At 39.0% G+C, this 19,601-nt stretch overlaps 3 protein-coding genes and 1 non-coding gene across 4 annotated transcripts in view; all 4 read left to right on the top strand.

Moving 5' to 3' along the window:
• The first annotated feature begins 1,455 nt into the window (after window positions 1–1,455).
• On the top strand, window positions 1,456–3,951 carry LOC131936571 (mitochondrial fission process protein 1-like). The gene is made up of 4 exons (XM_059293621.1): window positions 1,456–1,556; window positions 2,320–2,447; window positions 2,910–3,046; window positions 3,632–3,951. The coding sequence occupies exons 1-4, from the start codon at window positions 1,511–1,513 to the stop codon at window positions 3,813–3,815; spliced, it is 495 nt and encodes a 164-aa protein (XP_059149604.1). The 5' UTR covers window positions 1,456–1,510; the 3' UTR covers window positions 3,816–3,951.
• Window positions 3,952–4,922: 971 nt separating this feature from the next.
• Window positions 4,923–11,214, top strand: LOC131936576 (transmembrane protein 45B-like). The gene is made up of 5 exons (XM_059293626.1): window positions 4,923–5,015; window positions 7,972–8,077; window positions 9,642–9,840; window positions 9,927–10,159; window positions 10,967–11,214. The coding sequence occupies exons 1-5, from the start codon at window positions 4,923–4,925 to the stop codon at window positions 11,212–11,214; spliced, it is 879 nt and encodes a 292-aa protein (XP_059149609.1).
• A 1,071-nt stretch (window positions 11,215–12,285) lies between these two features.
• Window positions 12,286–12,401, top strand: LOC131936602 (U5 spliceosomal RNA). Its single transcript, XR_009386078.1, has one exon. It is a non-coding gene; the product is annotated as a U5 spliceosomal RNA (small nuclear RNA).
• Window positions 12,402–13,843: 1,442 nt separating this feature from the next.
• Window positions 13,844–19,601, top strand: part of LOC131936590 (uncharacterized) — a 33,381-nt gene continuing 27,623 nt past the window's right edge. The window contains exons 1-5 of the mRNA XM_059293642.1: window positions 13,844–13,916; window positions 15,554–15,642; window positions 16,140–16,253; window positions 17,227–17,328; window positions 18,756–18,996. Of these exons, the coding sequence (XP_059149625.1) occupies window positions 15,563–15,642; window positions 16,140–16,253; window positions 17,227–17,328; window positions 18,756–18,996 (537 nt within the window). The 5' untranslated portion in view covers window positions 13,844–13,916; window positions 15,554–15,562. The remainder of the gene's footprint in view (window positions 13,917–15,553; window positions 15,643–16,139; window positions 16,254–17,226; window positions 17,329–18,755; window positions 18,997–19,601) is intronic.

The raw sequence follows: 19,601 nt of genomic DNA, 5'->3' as shown, positions 1-19,601 counted from the left end.
TTTAAAAAGTTTGTTTAATCAGTTTATTACAGTGTTAAGCTATGTTGTTACAGAACATTGTTTGTTGAAGTAGTTAAACAACCTACCAGCCTAAAGTAAGGACTGCACTTATTTTACTGCAAGTATTTCTGTATTTGTATTGACAATTATCAAAATGAGCTAGTCAATTGTTAAAAATGTTATACTTACCAAATTGTTGTATTCCTTAGCTTTAAATTTACACTAAATTTAATATACTATTGTACATTCATTAAATATATACTCCTATATTTATATCAAGATTGATCTGTTTTACAATCTATAAACCAAATTTATGTATGTATGGCCTATATCTATATTAAATCTGTTGTTTTATTCATATATATTTTCATATATCCAGTATTGGCTTATTTTAAGCAGAATGTACTCCACATAATGGCTCTCTGTGTGTGTATATTGTTGTGATTTTAGACTTAGACTGTTGGTTAAGTGTGATATGATAAAGGGTGACTATTCTTTTTGTTTTGTTTTCATTGAGCAAAAACTAGAAATCAGTAGACTAAGGGAAATAACCAGCCTTAATCATGGTATTAAAGTTTTGATTAAAAAAAACAACAGTTGTCGTTCTTTTTTTAAAATAGATATATTGCTGTTATTATATATTGTATATTGATTTATTAGGAAAATGAAGTTAAATATTATTTTCATTGCTTTAAAATACTTTAATTAAATTAGTACATCCTCATAATATAGTGATATTAATAAAACTTTATTCTGTAACAGTTACAATAGTACGTAGGCCTACTGTGTCCTTTTTCACATTTGCTGTTAGTAAGTAATTAACATATTAACGAAATATTAATAAAATGTAATTTAAAATGTGAAATAAAGAAAAGCAGTAAGTGCTGTTATTGTGGAAAAACAGATTTCGACCTTTCCTGCGTCTCCCTGAGCCAGAAAACTCGTCCTGCAATATTGTCTGTTTGTGTGTGTGTGTGAATACGAGAACAAAGTGCCGTTTCAGGTAGGTGGACACATGCTTCAGATCCTATACTTAGGTGTACAGAAACTTTTAACAATTTCCGATAACCGGAATGGTACTTAACGCTATTCCAAGTATTCAAAAACTTTCATATTTAGATATTTAAAGAGCATATTCTCAAAACGTCGCATAATTCTTGTAAAAACGAACTGTTTTGTTACAAAATTACCTACAGTTTCTAGAGCGTGATTCCACTGAAAATTACATCCCAACCATTACTTTTGTGAGAGAGTTTAGGGGAGCTCACTCCCGCTTTTTTTCCATTCTTCCTTTCTGCACACTTTATCGTGCATTTCAGTAGCTTTTTAGTAATTAACGTTTACCTCCCTTAAGTTGTGCAAACGGCCATAAAAATTGTGCACCAACAAATACTGGATCAAATCGGGCATTTCCGTAACTTTTTTTGTGATTGGCATTGATCTCCCCTTATGTTGTGCACATTGCTATCAAAAACTGTGCACCAACACACACTAAACAAACACAAACAAAATGGCGGGCCACGATCCTTTTCGGCAGATGCCTGTTCGTCTGCTAGGTACGTGACGTGATGCTCAGCATCGTCCTAAATACAATTCTCATCCGTGTTCTGGTACCCGTGTTCTTGTTGGTTAGCCGTACCCACCCACAGTGGTATAGGCAGTAGTAGTAGGATAAGACCGGAAATGTTTAGCCAGTCACTCAAGCATCTTCAATTATTATTTTTTAAAATGATTCTCAATAACTTTGATATGGTTCCATAGACGCTTGGGTTTGACCAGTTGTGTTCGACCATTATTGTTGACGTGGTTAAAAAATACGTTTTTTTTTCCTTCTTCCAATTTTGCCATAAATCAGTCGTAAAAAAACTATTAAAAGAATTTAAGCCTTAAATAAATTCAGAAATTTAATATTTTTAAAAATAATAACTAATATAAAAGTTGTTAATTTTCTTTTTTTTTCTCTACGCGATTCTATTATATTTTTAAAAAATACACGAGAAATTATTTTGGGCTGTTGATTAACCCATCTAAACTCAAAACATCACAAACAATTTACCTCACCACCTTCCCCCGCCCCATCTACTCCCTCCCTGACCCCACCATCCCACTCAACGTGGCAGGTAATGACCCCGAACTTATTTGGAGTAGGGGGGGGGGTCGGTAGACTTTCTTCGGGGGTGGGGGGCGGACACTGTTAAAAGTATATACTTTCTGTATAAATTTCATTTCGTTCGGGGCGGTAGACTTTCTTCGGGGGGGGGGGGGGGGGGGCAGAGCCCCCTCGAAGAGATGCCTGGAAGAAATTCTGCTTACTTGCAGGCTACGGGGTCCCGGTCGGCGACCTGTTAAGCATGACCTATGGGGATGTGAACGCCTCACCTTTCTACCTGGTCGGCGAGTTCTTCATCTGGGGCCACTGTTTCCATCGGGCTCTCAGGGCGTACAATGTGAGTATCACGTGACTGTTGTCACAAGCAGGTGAGTCTGTCTGTGGTCACTAACAGGGGAGTCTGTTCTTGTCTACAGATTTCAGGTCATGAATGAAGGGTACCCACATCTTGTCTACAGATTTCAGGTCATGAATGAAGAGTACCCACATCTTGTCTACAGATTTCAGGTCATGAATGAAGGGTACCCACATCTTGTCTACAGATTTCAGGTCATGAATGAAGGGTACCCACATCTTGTCTACAGATTTCAGGTCATGAATGAAGGGTACCCACATCTTGTCTACATATCTGAGGTCAGTTATTACAGGTACCCACATCTTGTCTAAAGATCTCATGTCAGGTATGAAGGGTACCCACATCTTGTCTACAGATTTCAGGTCATGAATGAAGGGTACCCACATGTTGTCTACAGATCTCAGTTCAGGTTAAAGGGTACCCACATTTTATCCTCGTCTACAGATCTCAGAGAACCGATTCATGTCGGCTTTCCTCCCTTGCTACGAGACCAATGCTGTTGTCGCCCTGTTCGACACTTTCATCTGGGAGGTGTTGGCGTCCTACCTGATACCATCCCTGACGTCAACATGTGTTTACTGGTACGTCATTTGACCTTGGTCTTTATTTGGGTCAAGGTTGTTGGTATTGAAGTTTTAATATACCAGCCAGATTTATATTTTGGTTTTGTGTATTTAGTTATTCTTCTCCTCTGTAATATTGTAAATTTTAAAAAGGTTATGGTTTTGGCCATTTCATCGACTTAACAAACTGTTTCATTTTTTTTCCTAACGCTTAAATTTCTATTGACCTTGTTGACTTTGACCTACAACCTGACAGTGGACCTTTCGTTGACCATAGCTCAAGAAATAGACTGAAAACTTTTGTTAACCCAAGACCCCAAAACTGACCCTTAAGCTATTTTTACATAACATCTGACATTACGTTCTAATTCTCTTGACCTTTGGTTTTTGACCATCACCTTACCCATAGATTTCTCTTGACCTTTGACCCATCACCAGATCCATAAATTTCTCTTGACCTTTGACCCACCACCTTACTCATAGATTTCTCTCGACCTTTGACCCATCACCTTACCCATAGATTTCTCTTCTGACATAACATTCAAACTTCTCTTGACCTATGACCCACAACCTCACAACCCCCCCCCCTCCTCCACTCCCCAGGCTGGTGGACTCCCTCCTATCCGGCTCCACCCGCAGCAGATCCCACCGACCAATCCCCTTCCTCTTCGCCCTGATTACAATCCCCCTACTGCGGGCCACAGTGGACCAGGGCGTGGACCGACTCATGCACGAACTGATACGACCCATGTACGCCACCAAGGGAGACATCTTGGCCAGCTTCTAGAGTTCTCAAGTTTTTTCCTTGCGGCCCGGGGGTTCCCCCTCCCCCGTCACTGTCTGTTAAAATTGGAATCACTAACCTTGATCTACATATTCGCCATTATGTGCTTCAGCAGAAAAAGTTATGTTTGAAAATGTTCATTTTCACTTTTGTGTCATATAATAAATCACAAGAAAAAAACACACTGACTCTATTGTTATACCAATGGCATTGTCAAGGCTAGATATGTATGTAGTTGTTGATATTGTTTTATTTTATTGGTTCTGTATTAGCATGTCGTTTAGAGGTGTAGTGCACCATTTTGGTTGATAGACCCGTCACATTTAATAGATCCCAGTAGTCTATGTAGAGCAAACTGTAGCGCCCAGATTTATGGGTCCCTTCACTGCGCCGCGGATGCATGAAATTCTGGACGGGCCCGGGTCTCACGAATAAATTACAATAAAAAATACGGATCGGCCTTAATCGACCAGTGGATCAAAACAGACCGCTAGTGTCTGCTATAGCATGGGTACAGGTAATAGACAAGTGATGATGTTCCAAGATATTGCTGTAAGTAGACAAGTGATGCTGTTGTTGTAAACAGACAAGTGATGATGTTGCCAAGTGATGTTTTGGATGGAACAAATAAACCATGACCAATGAATGGGATAAATAAATCCATGACCTATGAATGGGATAAATAAATCCTTGACCTATTGATGGGATTAAAAAACCCATGATCTATGGATAAGATAAATAAACCATGACCTATGGATAAGATAAATAAACCATGACCTATATCACCCAGGCACAACTTACAATCCACCTCCTAATTTATATTCATAATTCAACGGTGTCAAATTCTGATTCCAACTCTAATTGGAATAAAATTCATGCGCTAATGGCTCTAGATACATTAATACACCATAGTAAGGGTAATATACAAAGATACATTAAATGGAGAGTTTTATCCGCCCTAACATCTGTTGTTAGGTCGAAGGTCACAACGTAAAACCTCATTAATCGACACATAGTGTGTACTAGAATACGTCCCGTGGAAGCAACGCCTGGAAATAATTAGAAGGTGTTTATGAGCGTTTTACGTATTTACTTAGCAATTGACCGATCATGGGGTCATTCTGGGGTCATATGGACCAGGGGATATTTTTTATTTGCCTCGCGTTGTGGTGGATGGTGAACATGTTTGCAGTGTACATACAGGTACGTTGTTTTTTATTATACAGGTGGGTTGTGGTTTTATACTGGTAGGTTGTGGTTTTATACAGGTAGGTTATGATTATATACAGGTAGGTTGTGGGTTTTTACAGGTAGGTTGTGGTTTTATACAGGTTGGTTATGATTATATACAAGTGGGTTGTGGTTTTATACTGGTAGGTTGTGGTTTTATACAGGTAGGTTATGATTATATACAGGTAGGTTGTTGGTTTTTACAGGTAGGTTGTAGTTTTTTACAGGTAGGTTGTGGTGTTTTACAGGTAGGTTGTGGTGTTTTACAGGTAGGTTGTGGTTTTATACTGGTAGGTTGTGGTTTTATACAGGTAGGTTATGATTATATACAGGTAGGTTGTATTTTTTTACAGGTAGATTGTAGTTTTTTACACTAGTAGGTTGTAATGTTTTACAGGTAGGTTGTAATGTTTTACAGGTAGGTTGTAGTTTTTTACATGTAGATTGTGGTGTTTTACAGGTACGTTTTTTTATTATACAAGTGGGTTGTGGTTTTATACTGGTAGGTTGTGGTTTTATACTGATAGGTTGTGGTTTTATACAGGTAGGTTATGATTATATACACGTAGGTTGTTGGTTTCTAAAGGTAGATTGTAGTTTGTTACACTAGTAGGTTGTAGTTTTTTTTACAGGAAGTTTTGTTGTGGTGTTTTACAGGTACGTTGTGACACCCTCAGTTACCCCACAGGCCACCGGGTAACACCCGACCTAGCGTAGGAGATAGAGAATTTTAAAATGTGCATGACAAAAGCTGTTTTATTTCTTCATTACGTGATCGAATACATTCATTTTTATTATAAATAGAGTACAAAATAAAATAAAAAAACCCAAAAAAAAAAAAAAAAAAAAAAGAAAAAAAAAAACAACAACAACAACAAACGACCAAACATCACATTTTCCAATTATAGCGCCATAATCATGTGTACAAAAGAAAGATAAATATCGCAAACACAGCAGATGTTCCTTCTGGCACGTGAAATCTGATCACGTTCTATCAACGCCCATAACACGTGACCTACAGTTTCTACGGTCGGTTGGTTATCATCACAAGAGTTGTACGGGGAGGGGGGAGAGGCCAATAAATAGATTACCCAACTATTTAAATACTTATAATACCATTTCTAGAATTAATGAGCCTTGTCGTTGTGCAAGATGATTTTATGTCACAACACTCGGAATGCATAACTAACCGTGCACGTACTTTTTATTACAATTTAAATATCTATTTTTAATATCTTCAATATTATATTTTAACAAAGGTATTCTCTATGCTAATATCAATATAGGGTTGAAAAAAAAGGAAAATTACACCACTTCAATTTTAGAGAATAAATATTAAAAGAAAGACGAGTATTATAATTTATATACCTTGCGTATGCAAGTGCTGACAAATAAAGGGAAATAAGTAAATATAATGTTTAGCCAAGGGAAGTAGCTCTATATTGTATTCAAATAATTACTACAAATGTGTATAACTCGTACAATCTAAAGAATTATAAAATAAAAATTACTATTTTTATTTAATATTATTACTGTACATTTATTGTAATGAATAAAAAGTAAAACATGTCTGTGATTTTAAGTTATTTATATTTTTGAAGAAACATTTAAATAATAAAAACCTTACTAAAGTATATAGTTTCGTTAGATCGTATTCACTTTTTATCTCTGATTGAATGGTTCCCAACACCAGCATCTGACGTTATTTTCACTGAAATCGCTGCAACGTTATGTTCCGAGCCAAAATTATACCAGTGGTTATTACTTGTATACCCGAGTATGCTTGTCTAGATGAAAAAAAAAACCAAATACACTAATAATAATAATCATTAAAAAAGTTTTAAAAAACCCACGTTTTCAGATTGAACTAAAAAGTAGAAAATAAATGCTATACATCACAATAATGCAAGCGATCACTCTACTATAAGCGATGAAAAACGTGGGGCGCCGAAGTAAAAGTTATATTACTATTGATTAGATAATACTATTGACTTTTATTAGAGAGCTTGTAGAGAGTCAACAGTATTATAAACTGTAAGAAAATCACGGCGCCCCACGTTTTTCATCGCTTATAGTAGAGTGATCGCTTGCATTATTGTGATGTATAGCATTTATTTTCTACTTTTTAGTTCAATCAGAAAACGTTGGTTTTTTAAAAACTTTTTTAATGATTATTATTTTCTACTTTTTAGTCTTTGTCTGTTTGTTTGCATTAAAATCTTGCTATCGATTTTAACTTTTCACTTTTTTTTTTTGGGTAAACGAAGACAACTCGTATAAAACACGTTGTGTGAATACGTTACTGACTAGAACACATAGATTTGAACCCGCGCCGAGTGGGATAGCAATCGTGTGCCCAACCACTCGACCATATCGTCTCCCCCATACTGGCCACCAGCTGTTACGTTATGGTTGTTTGTACACAAACACAGCGTGACAACTACTCAGTAAGCAAAAAGAGGGAGAGTACCGAACCTTGTTTTCATCAAATTACAGTTACTGGGTAATGTCCCTTTTTCCCCACGTTTTTTGGTACAATTATATAGCGGTCTAAAATGATCAATAAAATGTTTCCATGGATCAATTTAGTAATAATAATAATTGAATATTCTATTGTCATCCAAAACAAAGCTTCCCTGAAAATTTCAGCGCGCTAGCTAACTGGGAAGTGCCAGAAATTTCGATCGCAAGATTTGATTGGAAAAACAGAGACGAAAGCAAGTTAAAGAAAACGTGGGAATAAAAATAAACATATATCAGTCTGTCGTTCAACTTAATTTAAGCCAAAATATAGTAAAATGATTAGGCCCTACTGAAAAGTTAAAGAGACTTTTTTATTTTATAATATTAAAAACAAAATGTAGTCTGTTGCCTTTTTAATGCATAGTTAAAATAAACGTAGAAAAATTTAACTCCTTTAATTTTCCAGAAATCTGGCCGAGAGAAAGAAATTGTTTTGCCTAGCTCGTATGGTCTTCCTTGTCGGCGCCATGTTCCGATTGAAATATTTTTCAAAATTAGCTTTCCTGTGTTTGGTAGGTATATTGGTCTAGGGTTAGACAGGTCAGCTAAATATCTGTGTAAGTAATGGGGTGGCCGTTACCTACATTATTACAATTATTAAAAATGCATGTTTGTAGTGTGTGCATATGACCATTCCAAAAATAGGTTTTTAGTCGTTGGTAGTAGTTATGTAATATAAGGTTTAGTGTTAGGGTTAGGTAGACGGTAGGAAAGATTAGAACAAGGGGTCGTCCATAAATGACGTCACGCTATTTGGCCGGAAATAAAACTCTTCCCCTTTGATACCCCCCCCCCCCCCTCAACGCCATCAACATAAACCCCGTGTGTGGGTGTAAATACAGAAAAAATAACATTGATATTAATGGAAATTATAACATTAACATTGATATTAATGGAAATTATAAAAGAAAAGAAAAACAGTGAATTGTATTCAAATTGTAAGTTAAAAGTAAATGTGTCCCAGACAGCAAGAGTATCCTTGGCAGAGGCGTAGCGACCCTTCTCGGCGCCCGGGGACAAACTTTCGATTTGCATCCCCCCTTCGAACTTTTCATTTGCACCCCCCCCCCCTCAATCTTTCGATTGCACCCCCCCCCCCTCGAACTTTTCATTTGCACCCCCTTCAAACTTTCGATTTGCTCCCCCCCCTCGAATTTTTCATTTGCATCCCCCTTCAAACTTTCAATTTGGCGTCCCCCCTGAGGTTGGCGCCCGGGGAACATGTCCCCCCCCCTCGCTACGCCTCTGATCCTTGGTTGACTCAGCCATTCTAAGTAGCCTTACATGAAATAGTGAATCTTCATCATCAGATGGCTTGTTTTATTGAGCTAACCTTTGACCCTCACCGCTCCCAAATCTGGACGTGACCTCACTTGTTATAACGTTGTTGATGTTTTCTCTTTGATCAGTTGTTATGTCGAAAAAGTACAAATAATCAAATAATCAATTTCTAATAAACTTTAGAAATTTTTTTTAAAATAAAAGACTGCTAAAATAAATTATTTAAAAAATGCAGAAATTTTAACGCCGCACTTTCTCTCCTCCTTCCCCCAACCCCCCATCAAATTTCCGCATGTTAAACATCGTCCCAAGAGTCCGAACCATTTAGTGAACTTTATGGATGAACTTTAGAGTTATGTCCTCATTAAAAAGTTATATTAATTTATAGTTTACAATCAAAACCTAACGCCCCTTTTTAAAGCAGAACCCATTACTGTGGCATTGTAGCGCGCTGATGCAAACCATCAGGGGCGTAGCGAGGGGGGGGGGGGGGGGCGGGGGGTGCGGACCGCACCGGGTGACACCATTTAGGGGGGTGACACCAAGGCAAAAAATAGCAAAATATATGGAGAAAAAGTTGAGTGGGTGGGGGGTGCAAATGGAAAGTTTGAGGGGAGTGGGGGGGGGTGCAAATCGAAAATTTTGTCCCCGGTAAGGGTGGCTACGCCTCTGGGGGGGGGGTGACACCATTAAGTGCCGCACCGGGTGACACCCGACCTCGCTACGCCACTGCAAACCATACAACACTAACTTGTTAATTGGGTTATTTTTATTTTATTTTAAAAATACTGACAGGTTTTCTCATTGAGATTGTCGCTGAGGGCGGCCCTCGTTTCCATGACGACGACGGCAACTTCCGGAGATTGACCAACATGCAACACATGACCATATATGGCATGTTTGTAATCCACGGAGTAGCCGACCTATTTCTGTGGTACGGCGGACCGATTCCCCACCATGCCAACAGTCTGACGTTAGCGCTCGCCTTCTTCTGGTAAACTGCTTTCAACATTTTATACAATTGGCTTAACCGTACCCTCCAACGACTTTAACTAAGCAACTGCCGCTCATCCACCACAGGTACGCCTATGCCTTTGTGTTCCACGCCACCATGCCGGACAAGGAACCGCTGCAGACGGTCGTGCACATCCTCCCCATCCCCTTCATGCTGACCACGGGGACATCTGTCCTGCTGAGGGTCCGTCACCCCCGCGGCCTTCACCTTGTTCTGTGCGCGGCGTTCGGGGTACTCACGCTGGGGACCTGGTTTTGTCACCTGCCGTTCATGTTGTACGCCACTGATACGTTCCCAGGTATGTCTGGGTGTGGGAGGGGGGACGGGGGTGGAGTAGCTGGGGGTGGGGTAGCTGGAAGTGGGGTAGATGGGGGTGGGATAGCTGAGGGTGTGGCTGTTGTGGGTGGGGCGACTAAGGCTGGGCGAGTGGAGTATGGTGTGTTCCTGCAGATAATTTTGCCTCATTACTTAAAGAGGATGGGGCATGTAGGTGGGATGAAAGAGGGTGTGTTCATAAAAAAATGTTTTGATGTATTGACAGGGTGTGACTAGAACTGGGGGTCGAGACAGGGGGTGGGAGAGAGCATAGGGTTTGATCTTTCTGGGAGAGCGTGGCGAGTATGGGAGGGGAGGATACTGTGGGTTTGTTAGTGAAGCCATGTAAGGATGAGTATAGGGGGGGGAGGGGCGAAGGTAGTGACAGCACAATTGCTTGCCTGGTGCTGTTCAGAGTTTCTTCCAGGCATCTCTTCTACCACCCCCCGAACGAAATGAAAATTATATAGAATATATATACTTTTAACAGTGTCCGCCCCCCCCCCCCGAAATTTCAAGTGCCTCCCCCCCCCCCCCCCCCGGAGAAAAAAGTCTGGAAGAAACACTGGTGCAGTTGCCGTAAATAAACCATTACAGGGATAATCACATTTAATGTTTATTCCATAACTAAACTTATTCACATTTACAAAACGGTTGAAACTATGCTTTTTTTTACCACTTCGGGTTTGTTCGTTCTAAAACACGTCCCCCCCCCCCCCCTCCCCCCCCCCCCCCCCCCCCCCCCCCCATACCCCAAGCCAATTTTTCTAATAATAGTATTCTAATTCAGGCAGTGAGCCGAACGACTGGGACCGGAAAGACCCGAGGAACTCCGCCTTTGCGGTAGCGATGTTCGGCGTCCATCTTTGTTTAAATATAGTAACCACGTGCGCGGTGTACGCCGCGACCTACCTCGTTGTGACGAGAACAAAGATGGCGTGCAACGTCAAGACGTGTTACCAGACTAAAAATAAACCCTACGAAAAGTTACCCCTGTACGAGCCTGCAGACGATTCTTACGTCACCCAAAACAAGTGAAACACTAACTACACAAACAAAGCCGTGTCTAAAAGAAAATATCAAGAAACTGAAAACGTGTGTTAGCACAACTTGAATTTTGTATGCGCGACTAGTCTATGTATTCAGAAAGCAGCACAGAGAAAGTGATTAATTAAATAATTTATTAACTATAATTGTTTTAATCCAAATGTATTTTGTTAAGTGTAAAACATTAACAATAACAATACACAAAACATTTTATGAATGCAGTAAATTTCCCAATAGATTGCATTACAATTAAATATAATTTAATTATGTTGATTAATTATAACTTTTTTTGATGACTCTTCAATATTTGTTTTAATTAACTGTATTACAGTATTGAAATTATTAATGCATCAATTATGTTGTTTTGTTACGGGTTTTACATAGTTTTCATTTTTCAAATTCAAATATGTTTCTTTTAAAATTTAGGCCTATTACACATAATTATGTTTCCTTTAAAATGGTAGGCCTATTACATTTAATGAAGCACCGACTAAAACGAATTTTTCACATCGCTTCTGTAGCCTATGTAAATGCTAGTAGACCAAATACAATGTTATTCAATTTTATTTTTGCTCTAAATGATTTGTATATGTAGACACTTGCAATTAAAACGTTTTCTTTATTAAAACGTCTTTTTAAATGTAACTTTAATCTATATTAGTCTATATATGTTATTAATAGTGCAAAGTTCAATATAATGAAAAGATTTGTGTATATTTTCATTTATTCGTTCGATTTATAAAACAATAATTGTTTAAAAGTTAAATTGTCCAACATTCAATAACACCGTTTGATCTTAAAATAAGCAGGGAGAGTATTCAAGGGACATAACCCAATGGTCTGTTAATAAAATTTTAAAATAAAAGTTTTATACAATTTTGTTGATATTTTGATCAAAACAAATTAATTTATAGAATAAAAATATTGCTTTTAAAAAACTGTAAGGAATAAATATGTATTATTTACAAATTATATTTAATAAAAAGGTACATTCATTTTTGCAAAACCGTACTTTTCTATGAACTGTTAATCGTAGTCGTCGCTATCAATGCCATTATTTGGTAACTCTGGTTTCTCTTCACAACGCGTAAATCTTTCGCCTTTTACTAAAGATTTCCGTGGAGAGGAGCATTATAATGAGTCTAAAATTCTATTTTTCAAGCCCTACTTTGTAGGGTAAACATTAACAATGTAAGAGTAGTGCATAAATCCAAAGTAATGGTGTTTTCCCCATTGGATAATGCAGGTCTGCTAATTTTTGCATACTGTTAATATCAAAGGACGATTGGGACGAATTCAAAATAAGAGCCATTGCTGGATACGTATTTTAATCTAAAATGCTATACGTTAAACAGTAGAAACAAAACAAACATAAAACTTTATAAAACAAAGCTTTAATTGAACTAAAATAAAGAAAATACACAATGTAACAATACAAGCACTGGTTGATAAAATGTGCTATAGATTTTTTGTACGCCCAAATCGTTTAGAAAATTAAATAACCATTTCATTTTCTTAATTTAGTTGTATTTCAAGCTAAAACAAAAGGATTGCAAGAAAGACAATTCAGAATAAGCGGTTTTGTTTAGAATTTTATTTGTTACCTCCCTTACAATATAAGCGGGGAAAACTAAAAGGTATTTTTAAAAAATTCAGAATTTAAAAAAAAAAAACATTTCTCTTTCTTAGTTCGTGTTTGACATGATAATTATCGATTCGCATATTAAAGTTAATTACCAAAAATAGTTAAACATTAAAATAAAATTCCTTTTTATGAACGTAACATTTATATTTAGCACATCATCATGATTATTTAGATTTTAGCAATCAAAATATAGCTCACATTTCAAAGGAAAAAAAAATCCTCACGTTTAAATCTGAAAAAAATCCATAATTAATTTTTTTTTTATTATCTCTCTGTCGTTATTTTTCTTATTAAAATTGGACACTACATTAAAATAAACCGGGAGTGATCTCCACTAAACTTTCTCGAATTTTCTTATATAAAACAACAGGGGATGGGAACTCGGGATATAGACATGATTTTTAATCCATTTTAAATACTTAAACTTTTTAAAATAGAATTAAATCTCGTAGAAAAAAAGAATAGCACACCAAGTGAACTCCAAATTAAATGTGCATAATAGTGCGCAATATTATTAGTGTACTTTATAAATTTACATTCGTTTTTTGAGAAATCGGAAATAGCGTAAATTACTACTTCCGGTAAACGGAAATTACTCAAAATTTAATAGAAGGCAGAGAATTAGATCTTTTACTTACAAGTTAAATTTCATTTATATATCTGAAATAATACTCAAGTTATAGGCTTTTGATAAAATATTTATATATAAAATTTCATCAACCTAGCTGTAACGGTACTCAAGTTATCGTGTTTACACACAGACAGACACACAGACATACGGACAAGATTGCAAAATTATGTTTTTCCTTATCAGTGAGGTGTAAAACGTCGAGATTTGTAAAAATCCCGATTTTTTTTTTTTGCACGATTACAAGACTTTCTCTATACTTCGTATATACGAGAAAGTAAAAACAAAACGGGAATTCCCGGTTCGGTACTGGTGCAGCACATAAATGTATGGCGTGTAGTGTTGGCTTCCGGATGCTGTGGTGTATTTGTTCCTTTTAAACATCATTCTCCATCAGCCCCTACCAGCAGACAGCTAAAGGTGAGTGGGTCAGTTGTTCTGGAGGTCAGTGGTCCTGTGGAACTGTGGTCCTCTGGGTAGTGGTCCTGTGGGTCAGTTGTTCTGGAGGTCAGTGGTCCTGTTGGTCTGTGGTCCTCTGGGTTAGTTGTCTTGTGGGTCAGTGGTCCTGTTGGTCTGTGGTCCTCTGGGTCAGTGGTTGTCTGGGTCTGTGGTCCTGTTGGTCTGTTGTCCTCTGGGTAGTGGTCCTGTTGGTCAGTGGTCTTGTGGGTCTGTGGTCCTCTGGGTAGTGGTCCTGTTGGTCAGTGGTCCTCTGGGTCAGTGGTCCTGTGGGTCAGTGGTCCTGTTGGTCAGTGGTCCTGTTGGTCAGTGGTCCTCTGGGTCAGTGGTCCTGTGGGTCAGTGGTCCTGTTGGTCAGTGGTCCTGTTGGTCAGTGGTCCTGTTGGTCAGTGGTCCTGTGGGTATGTGGTCCGGTGGGTCAGTTGTTCTGGAAGTCAGTGGTCCTTTGGGTCAGTGGTCCTCTGGGTCAGTGGTCCTGTGGGTCAGTGGTCCTGTAGGGCTGAGATCCTCTGTGTGAGTGGTCCTGTGGTTCTGATCCACTGGGTCAATGGTCCTTTGGGTTGGAATTGGAGGGGGGGGGGTCTAGGACGTATCTGTTGCAGCGATATATGTCGTGGGGGTATATGTCGTGTCGTTATATGTCAATGCGTTTATATCTGTGGGAGGGGGAGTGGTTATGTCCAGGGGGGTTATTGTCCGGGAGCCAGTACATTGGGCCAGTGTTCCTTTGTCTGTGGATAAGCCTACACCTTCTAGTACGCCTAGCTAAACAATATGCACAACCTGGTATACGCTGAGACTATAACCTCTAGATTTTACTTGTACTTTATGTTAAGTGTTAAGGCTAGGGTAATGTTATGTTTAGGGTTCGGGTAAGTGTTATGTGAATAAAACCCCGTATTGACTGTTTGAGATGTGACCCGGCTTGTAAAAAGATGAATGCTATTCGCGTCGTGAATTCTAGAATTCTCTGAAAGCAAAAATACAATTTCATGGCTGTGTATAAAACTGAGGGTATCTTATGAAAGCTTTATGTAGAATTTATGTTAATGTAAATTTCATATAACCTTTATGTCAGTTTTATGACCCTTTTATGACAATGTTATGACAATTTTACGACAAGGTTACGACAATTTTACGACAATGCAATGACAATTTCACGACAAGGTTAGGACAATTTTACGACAAGGTTACGACAATTTTATGACAATGTTATGACAATTTTACGACAATGTTATGACAATTTTACGACAAGGTTACGACAATTTTATGACAATGTTATGACAATTTTACGACAATGTTATGACAATTTTACGACAAGGTTATGACAATTTTACGACAAGGTTATGACAATTTTACGACAATGTTAGGACAATTTTACGACAAGGTTACGACAATTTTATGACAATGTTATGACAATTTTATGGCAATGTTATGACAATTTTACGACAATGTTATGACAATTTTACGACAATGTTATGACAACTTCACGACAATGTTACGAAAATTTTACGACAATGTTATGACAATTTTATGACAATGTTATGATAACTTCACGACAATGTTACGATAATTTTACGATAATGTTATGTAACTTGCAGACTATCAAGATGGCCCAATACTCATCAATGTCGATCGCCAAACGGAAAAAATGCATGAGCAAAAAAGTGCACGGGCCATGGTATCAAAGGTGAGTACATTTTAGGCTGCACGTGCTGTATGTGTACACGTTTGGTGTACATAAGATAACATGTGTAGTACATAGGACGTGTTTGGTGTACAAATGCACTATCAAGCATATATCATGTACATAATGCGTTGTTTATCTATAATTGATAATGTGTACTTTTATTGTGCGTTTTTTGTTATTCATCTTTGTTGTGTATGTTTTTTGAACATCTTTGTTTTACATCTTTGTTGAGTCTTTGTTGTGCATCATTATTTAATATTTTTAAAAGTGCATCTTTCTTGTTTCTATGGGATTCTGTTGTCTGATGCTAGATCGCACGGCTGTTAACACAAAAATCTCTAGTTCTGATTATTATCATAAAAAATCGATCCTAGATATTACTATTGATTTTCGTCAATTAAAAAATCGCTTCCTGTCATTAAAATCGATTCCTCTTTTCCCCAGGTACATCAGCACGGTATCGTCCAGCCATTAAAATCGATTCCTCTTTTCCCCAGGTACATCAGCACGGTACCGTCCAGCCAGCAGCTGTTCCTCCAGCCGCTGAAGGAGCTGAAGGCCGAGGAAGAAATGATGAAAGCCATGGCCTCGCCCTCCAAACAGGTCGACAGGTCAGTCAAGGGGAGTTAATCAAGCTCTCCCACACCTTACAAGGGGAGTTAATCAAGCTCTCCCACACCTCACAGCAAGGGATGCAAGGGGAGCTCACCAAGCTCTCCCACACCTTACAAAGGGAGTTAACCCGCTTTTTCCACAACACATAAGGGGAGTTAACTCACCTCTCCCACATCTTACAAGGGGAGTTAACTCGCTTTTCCCCCCACAACCCTCTAGGGGAGTTAGCCCAGCTCTCACCACACTTCACAAGGAGAGTTATCCAATTTCTCTCACACCACACAACAAGGGAGTTTATCTATCTCTTATGATTAGTTAAAAAAATGTTATGTATGACTTAAATGTGTCATTTAGTTTAAAATATAAGTTGATAATACAACTTTCATGTTTATAGATATTACAGATGCTGTTGTTGTTGGTGTTGTTGGTGTTGTTGTTGGTGATGTTGGTGTTGTTGGTGTTGTTGTTGTTGTCGTTGGTGGTGGTGGTGATGGTGGTAGTGTTGGTGGTGGTGGTGGTAGTGTTGGTGGTGGTGTTGTTGGTGTTTTTGTTGGTGATGTTGGTGTTGTTGGTGTTGTTGTTGTTGTTGGTGGTGGTGATGGTGGTAGTGTTGTCGGTGGTGGTGGTGGTAGTGTTGGTGGTGGTGGTGTTGGTGGTGTTGGTGGTGGTTTTGGTGGTGTTGGTGGTGGCGTTCGTGGTGGTGTTGGTGATGGAGGTGTTGGTGGTGGTGTTGGTGGTGGTGTTGGTGGTGGTGTTGGTGGTGGTGAAGTTGGTGTTGGTGTTGGTGGTGTAAAACTCGACATTTCTAAATCGTCAGGACGGAGGAGCTTATCAAGGCGTTGACCCATGAGAAGATGATGAAGATCGACATGGTGTTGTTGTTGGTGGTGGTGTTGTTGTTGTTATTGTTATTGTTGTTGGTGGTGGTGATGATGGTCATGGTGTAAAACTCGACATTTCTATCGTCAGGACGGAGGAGCTTATCAAGGCGTTGACCCATGAGAAGATGATGAAGATTGACATGGTGTTGGCGCTAGCTCTAGGGGACTCTAAGAAAATGAGAGAAAGAGTGTAAGTATAGGTGGTTGTAGTTTTGGTGGTTGTAGTTTTGGTGGTTGTAGTTTTGGTGGTTGTAGTTTTGGTGGTTGTAGTTTTGGTGGTTGTAGTGTTGGTGGTTGTAGTTTTGGTGGTTGTAGTTTTGGTGGTTGTAGTTTTGGTGGTTGTAGTTTTGGTGGTTGTAGTTTTGGTGTTTGTAGTTTTGGTGGTTGTAGTATTGTAGTCATTATTTTTTTGGTCGTAGCTTTGGTGGTAGTGATTTTGTTGCCCTTAGTCTTTAGTTGTGTACATCAGGCGAAAGAATTATGCCAAGTTGGCCTGCAAACTATCACCCACATCCTGAAATGTTGTCTTAATAGCCCCAGACCGTCGGCTTGTGTACACTTTTAACATCTTTGAACGAAAAAGTCGGAGGACCCTTTTATATAATGCTAGATTTCTGTCTATTAATTTTTTCTTATAGATTGCTGTTTAAAACACGATGTAAATGTAAATATAGAAGAACGTTTTTTTTTGGGTTATATTTTTAATAGCTGAAGTAAAAAAGGTTGCCATTTCTTCTTCCTATTTTAAAACTCTCAGTGGAGTATAGGACATTTACAACTTCCTTCCATGCTTTTGTCCTTTGCTATTTCGTATCCCTGCATCCCATGATTTTGGTCTCCTTCATTTTCTTTTCTCGTGGATTCCATGATATGCCTCGTCTGGTTACATTTGTGGATTCCATGATATGCCTCGTCTGGTTACATTTGTGGATTCCATGATATGCCTCGTCTGGTTACATTTGTGGATTCCATAATGTGCCTCGTCTGGTTAGACTTATTGCCGGTTTTCTCAACCTATAATTTTTTTCCAGATTTACATGCACCACTGAGCGGGTGCAATAATTATGATATTAACCCTGTCGTGTCTTTCAAAAACTTATACTTCTTGGATAAATCCGGATATTCTATTTCTCACCAACAAACAACTATCAAACTTTTTTTTTTGGGAAAATTTCTTATCAAAAATAAAATAAATAAAAATTTGATCTTTGGATAAAATAATAAAATGGTTTTAAATTTATAATTTAAAACCGACTCTTTTAACTTTTACTAAAGGAATAATATTTTGTTTAATTAACTTTTTTTAATAAAGGTAACTTAACATGAAATCACATACAGAGTTTCTTCCAGGCATCTCTTCGGGGGAGGGGGGGAAGGCTTTGCCCCGAAATTTTTTTACCGCCCCCCCCCCCCCCGAACGAAACGAAATTTATATAATTTATGCAGAAAATATATACTTTTGATAGTGTCCGCCCCCCCCCCCCCCCCGAAGAAAGTTTACCGCCCCCCCGAAAATATCAAGTGCCCCCCCCCCCCCCGGAGAAAAAAGTCTGGAAGAAACACTGATCACATAGTGCATAGTTTAACCATGTTATCCCGTTCAATTGATCTGGCCAGTACTCAGATCAAACCGGCAACCAGCCCTCTCAAGTACGTCACGGAGAAGGAGAAAGAGAAAGCCAAGACGGAGGCCCTGCGCTACACCGACCACAAGGGCAACGCCATCAGTCTGATCCGGTACCTGATGCTGGGGGGCTCCAGGAAGCTGAAAGACGGTTCCAAGTGGGCACTGTTGGCCAAGAACCGGGTGGTCCGGCAGAAGATCAGGACGTTGATCAAAGAGAAATACCACTCTGAGGTGAGTGGCAGACGGCAAGGGCAACACCAGATGTAGGGGGGGGGGGAGGTTGTTAGGGCGGGGGGTGGGGGGTGCTATATGGTTCGACTATATAGTAAGGTCCTCTTTTCGAAATGACGGTAGTAAGGAGCTCTTTTCGAACCTGACTCTTCTTCTTCTTCGTCGTTCTTAATTTTAGTATTGGAAGGGATCCCCAGTAGTATATTAGGTCCCTTTTGGGTCGCAGGCGCAGGCGCAGGGTGAGGGGAGCAGGAGCAGGAGCAGGAGCAGGAGCAATGGTTATATAGGAAAATACTCCTTGCCTGGGTGAGCCGCAGGAACAATGACATATAGCAAAATACTCACCCACCAGGCGCAGCCTGCCGCAGCCGCAGGAACAACGAGATATAGTAAAATACTCCCTGGGGGAGCAGGAGGTACACCGACATATAGTAAAATACTCACCCAACTGGGTGAAGGTGGGTGAGCCTGGGTGACCCGCAGGAACAATGAGATATAGTAAAATACTTACCCACCTGGGTGAGCAGGTGGGTGAGGGTGGGTGAGCCGCAGGTACAATGAGATATAGTAAAATACTCACCCACCCTAGGGTGGGTGAGCAGGAG

The sequence above is a fragment of the Physella acuta genome, unplaced genomic scaffold (genome assembly GCF_028476545.2).
Source record: "Physella acuta isolate Inbredline_101_S28 unplaced genomic scaffold, ASM2847654v3 ptg000181l, whole genome shotgun sequence".
NCBI classification, from domain to species: domain Eukaryota; kingdom Metazoa; phylum Mollusca; class Gastropoda; family Physidae; genus Physella; species Physella acuta.
Note: the sequence above shows the minus strand (reverse complement) of the source record. Positions and strands in the feature narration are given on the sequence as shown.

Excerpts from the sequence above, each read along its gene's own strand:
- LOC131936571 (XM_059293621.1), top strand. The coding sequence starts at position 1,511 with ATGGCGGGCCACGATCCTTTTCGGCAGATGCCTGTTCGTCTGCTAG. Across the intron at positions 1,557-2,319 it reads GATGCCTGTTCGTCTGCTAG|GCTACGGGGTCCCGGTCGGC; the intron begins GTACGTGACGTG and ends GCTTACTTGCAG. Across the intron at positions 3,047-3,631 it reads ACGTCAACATGTGTTTACTG|GCTGGTGGACTCCCTCCTAT; the intron begins GTACGTCATTTG and ends TCCACTCCCCAG.
- LOC131936576 (XM_059293626.1), top strand. The coding sequence starts at position 4,923 with ATGGGGTCATTCTGGGGTCATATGGACCAGGGGATATTTTTTATTTGC. Across the intron at positions 5,016-7,971 it reads TGTTTGCAGTGTACATACAG|AAATCTGGCCGAGAGAAAGA; the intron begins GTACGTTGTTTT and ends TTAATTTTCCAG. Across the intron at positions 10,160-10,966 it reads CGCCACTGATACGTTCCCAG|GCAGTGAGCCGAACGACTGG; the intron begins GTATGTCTGGGT and ends ATTCTAATTCAG.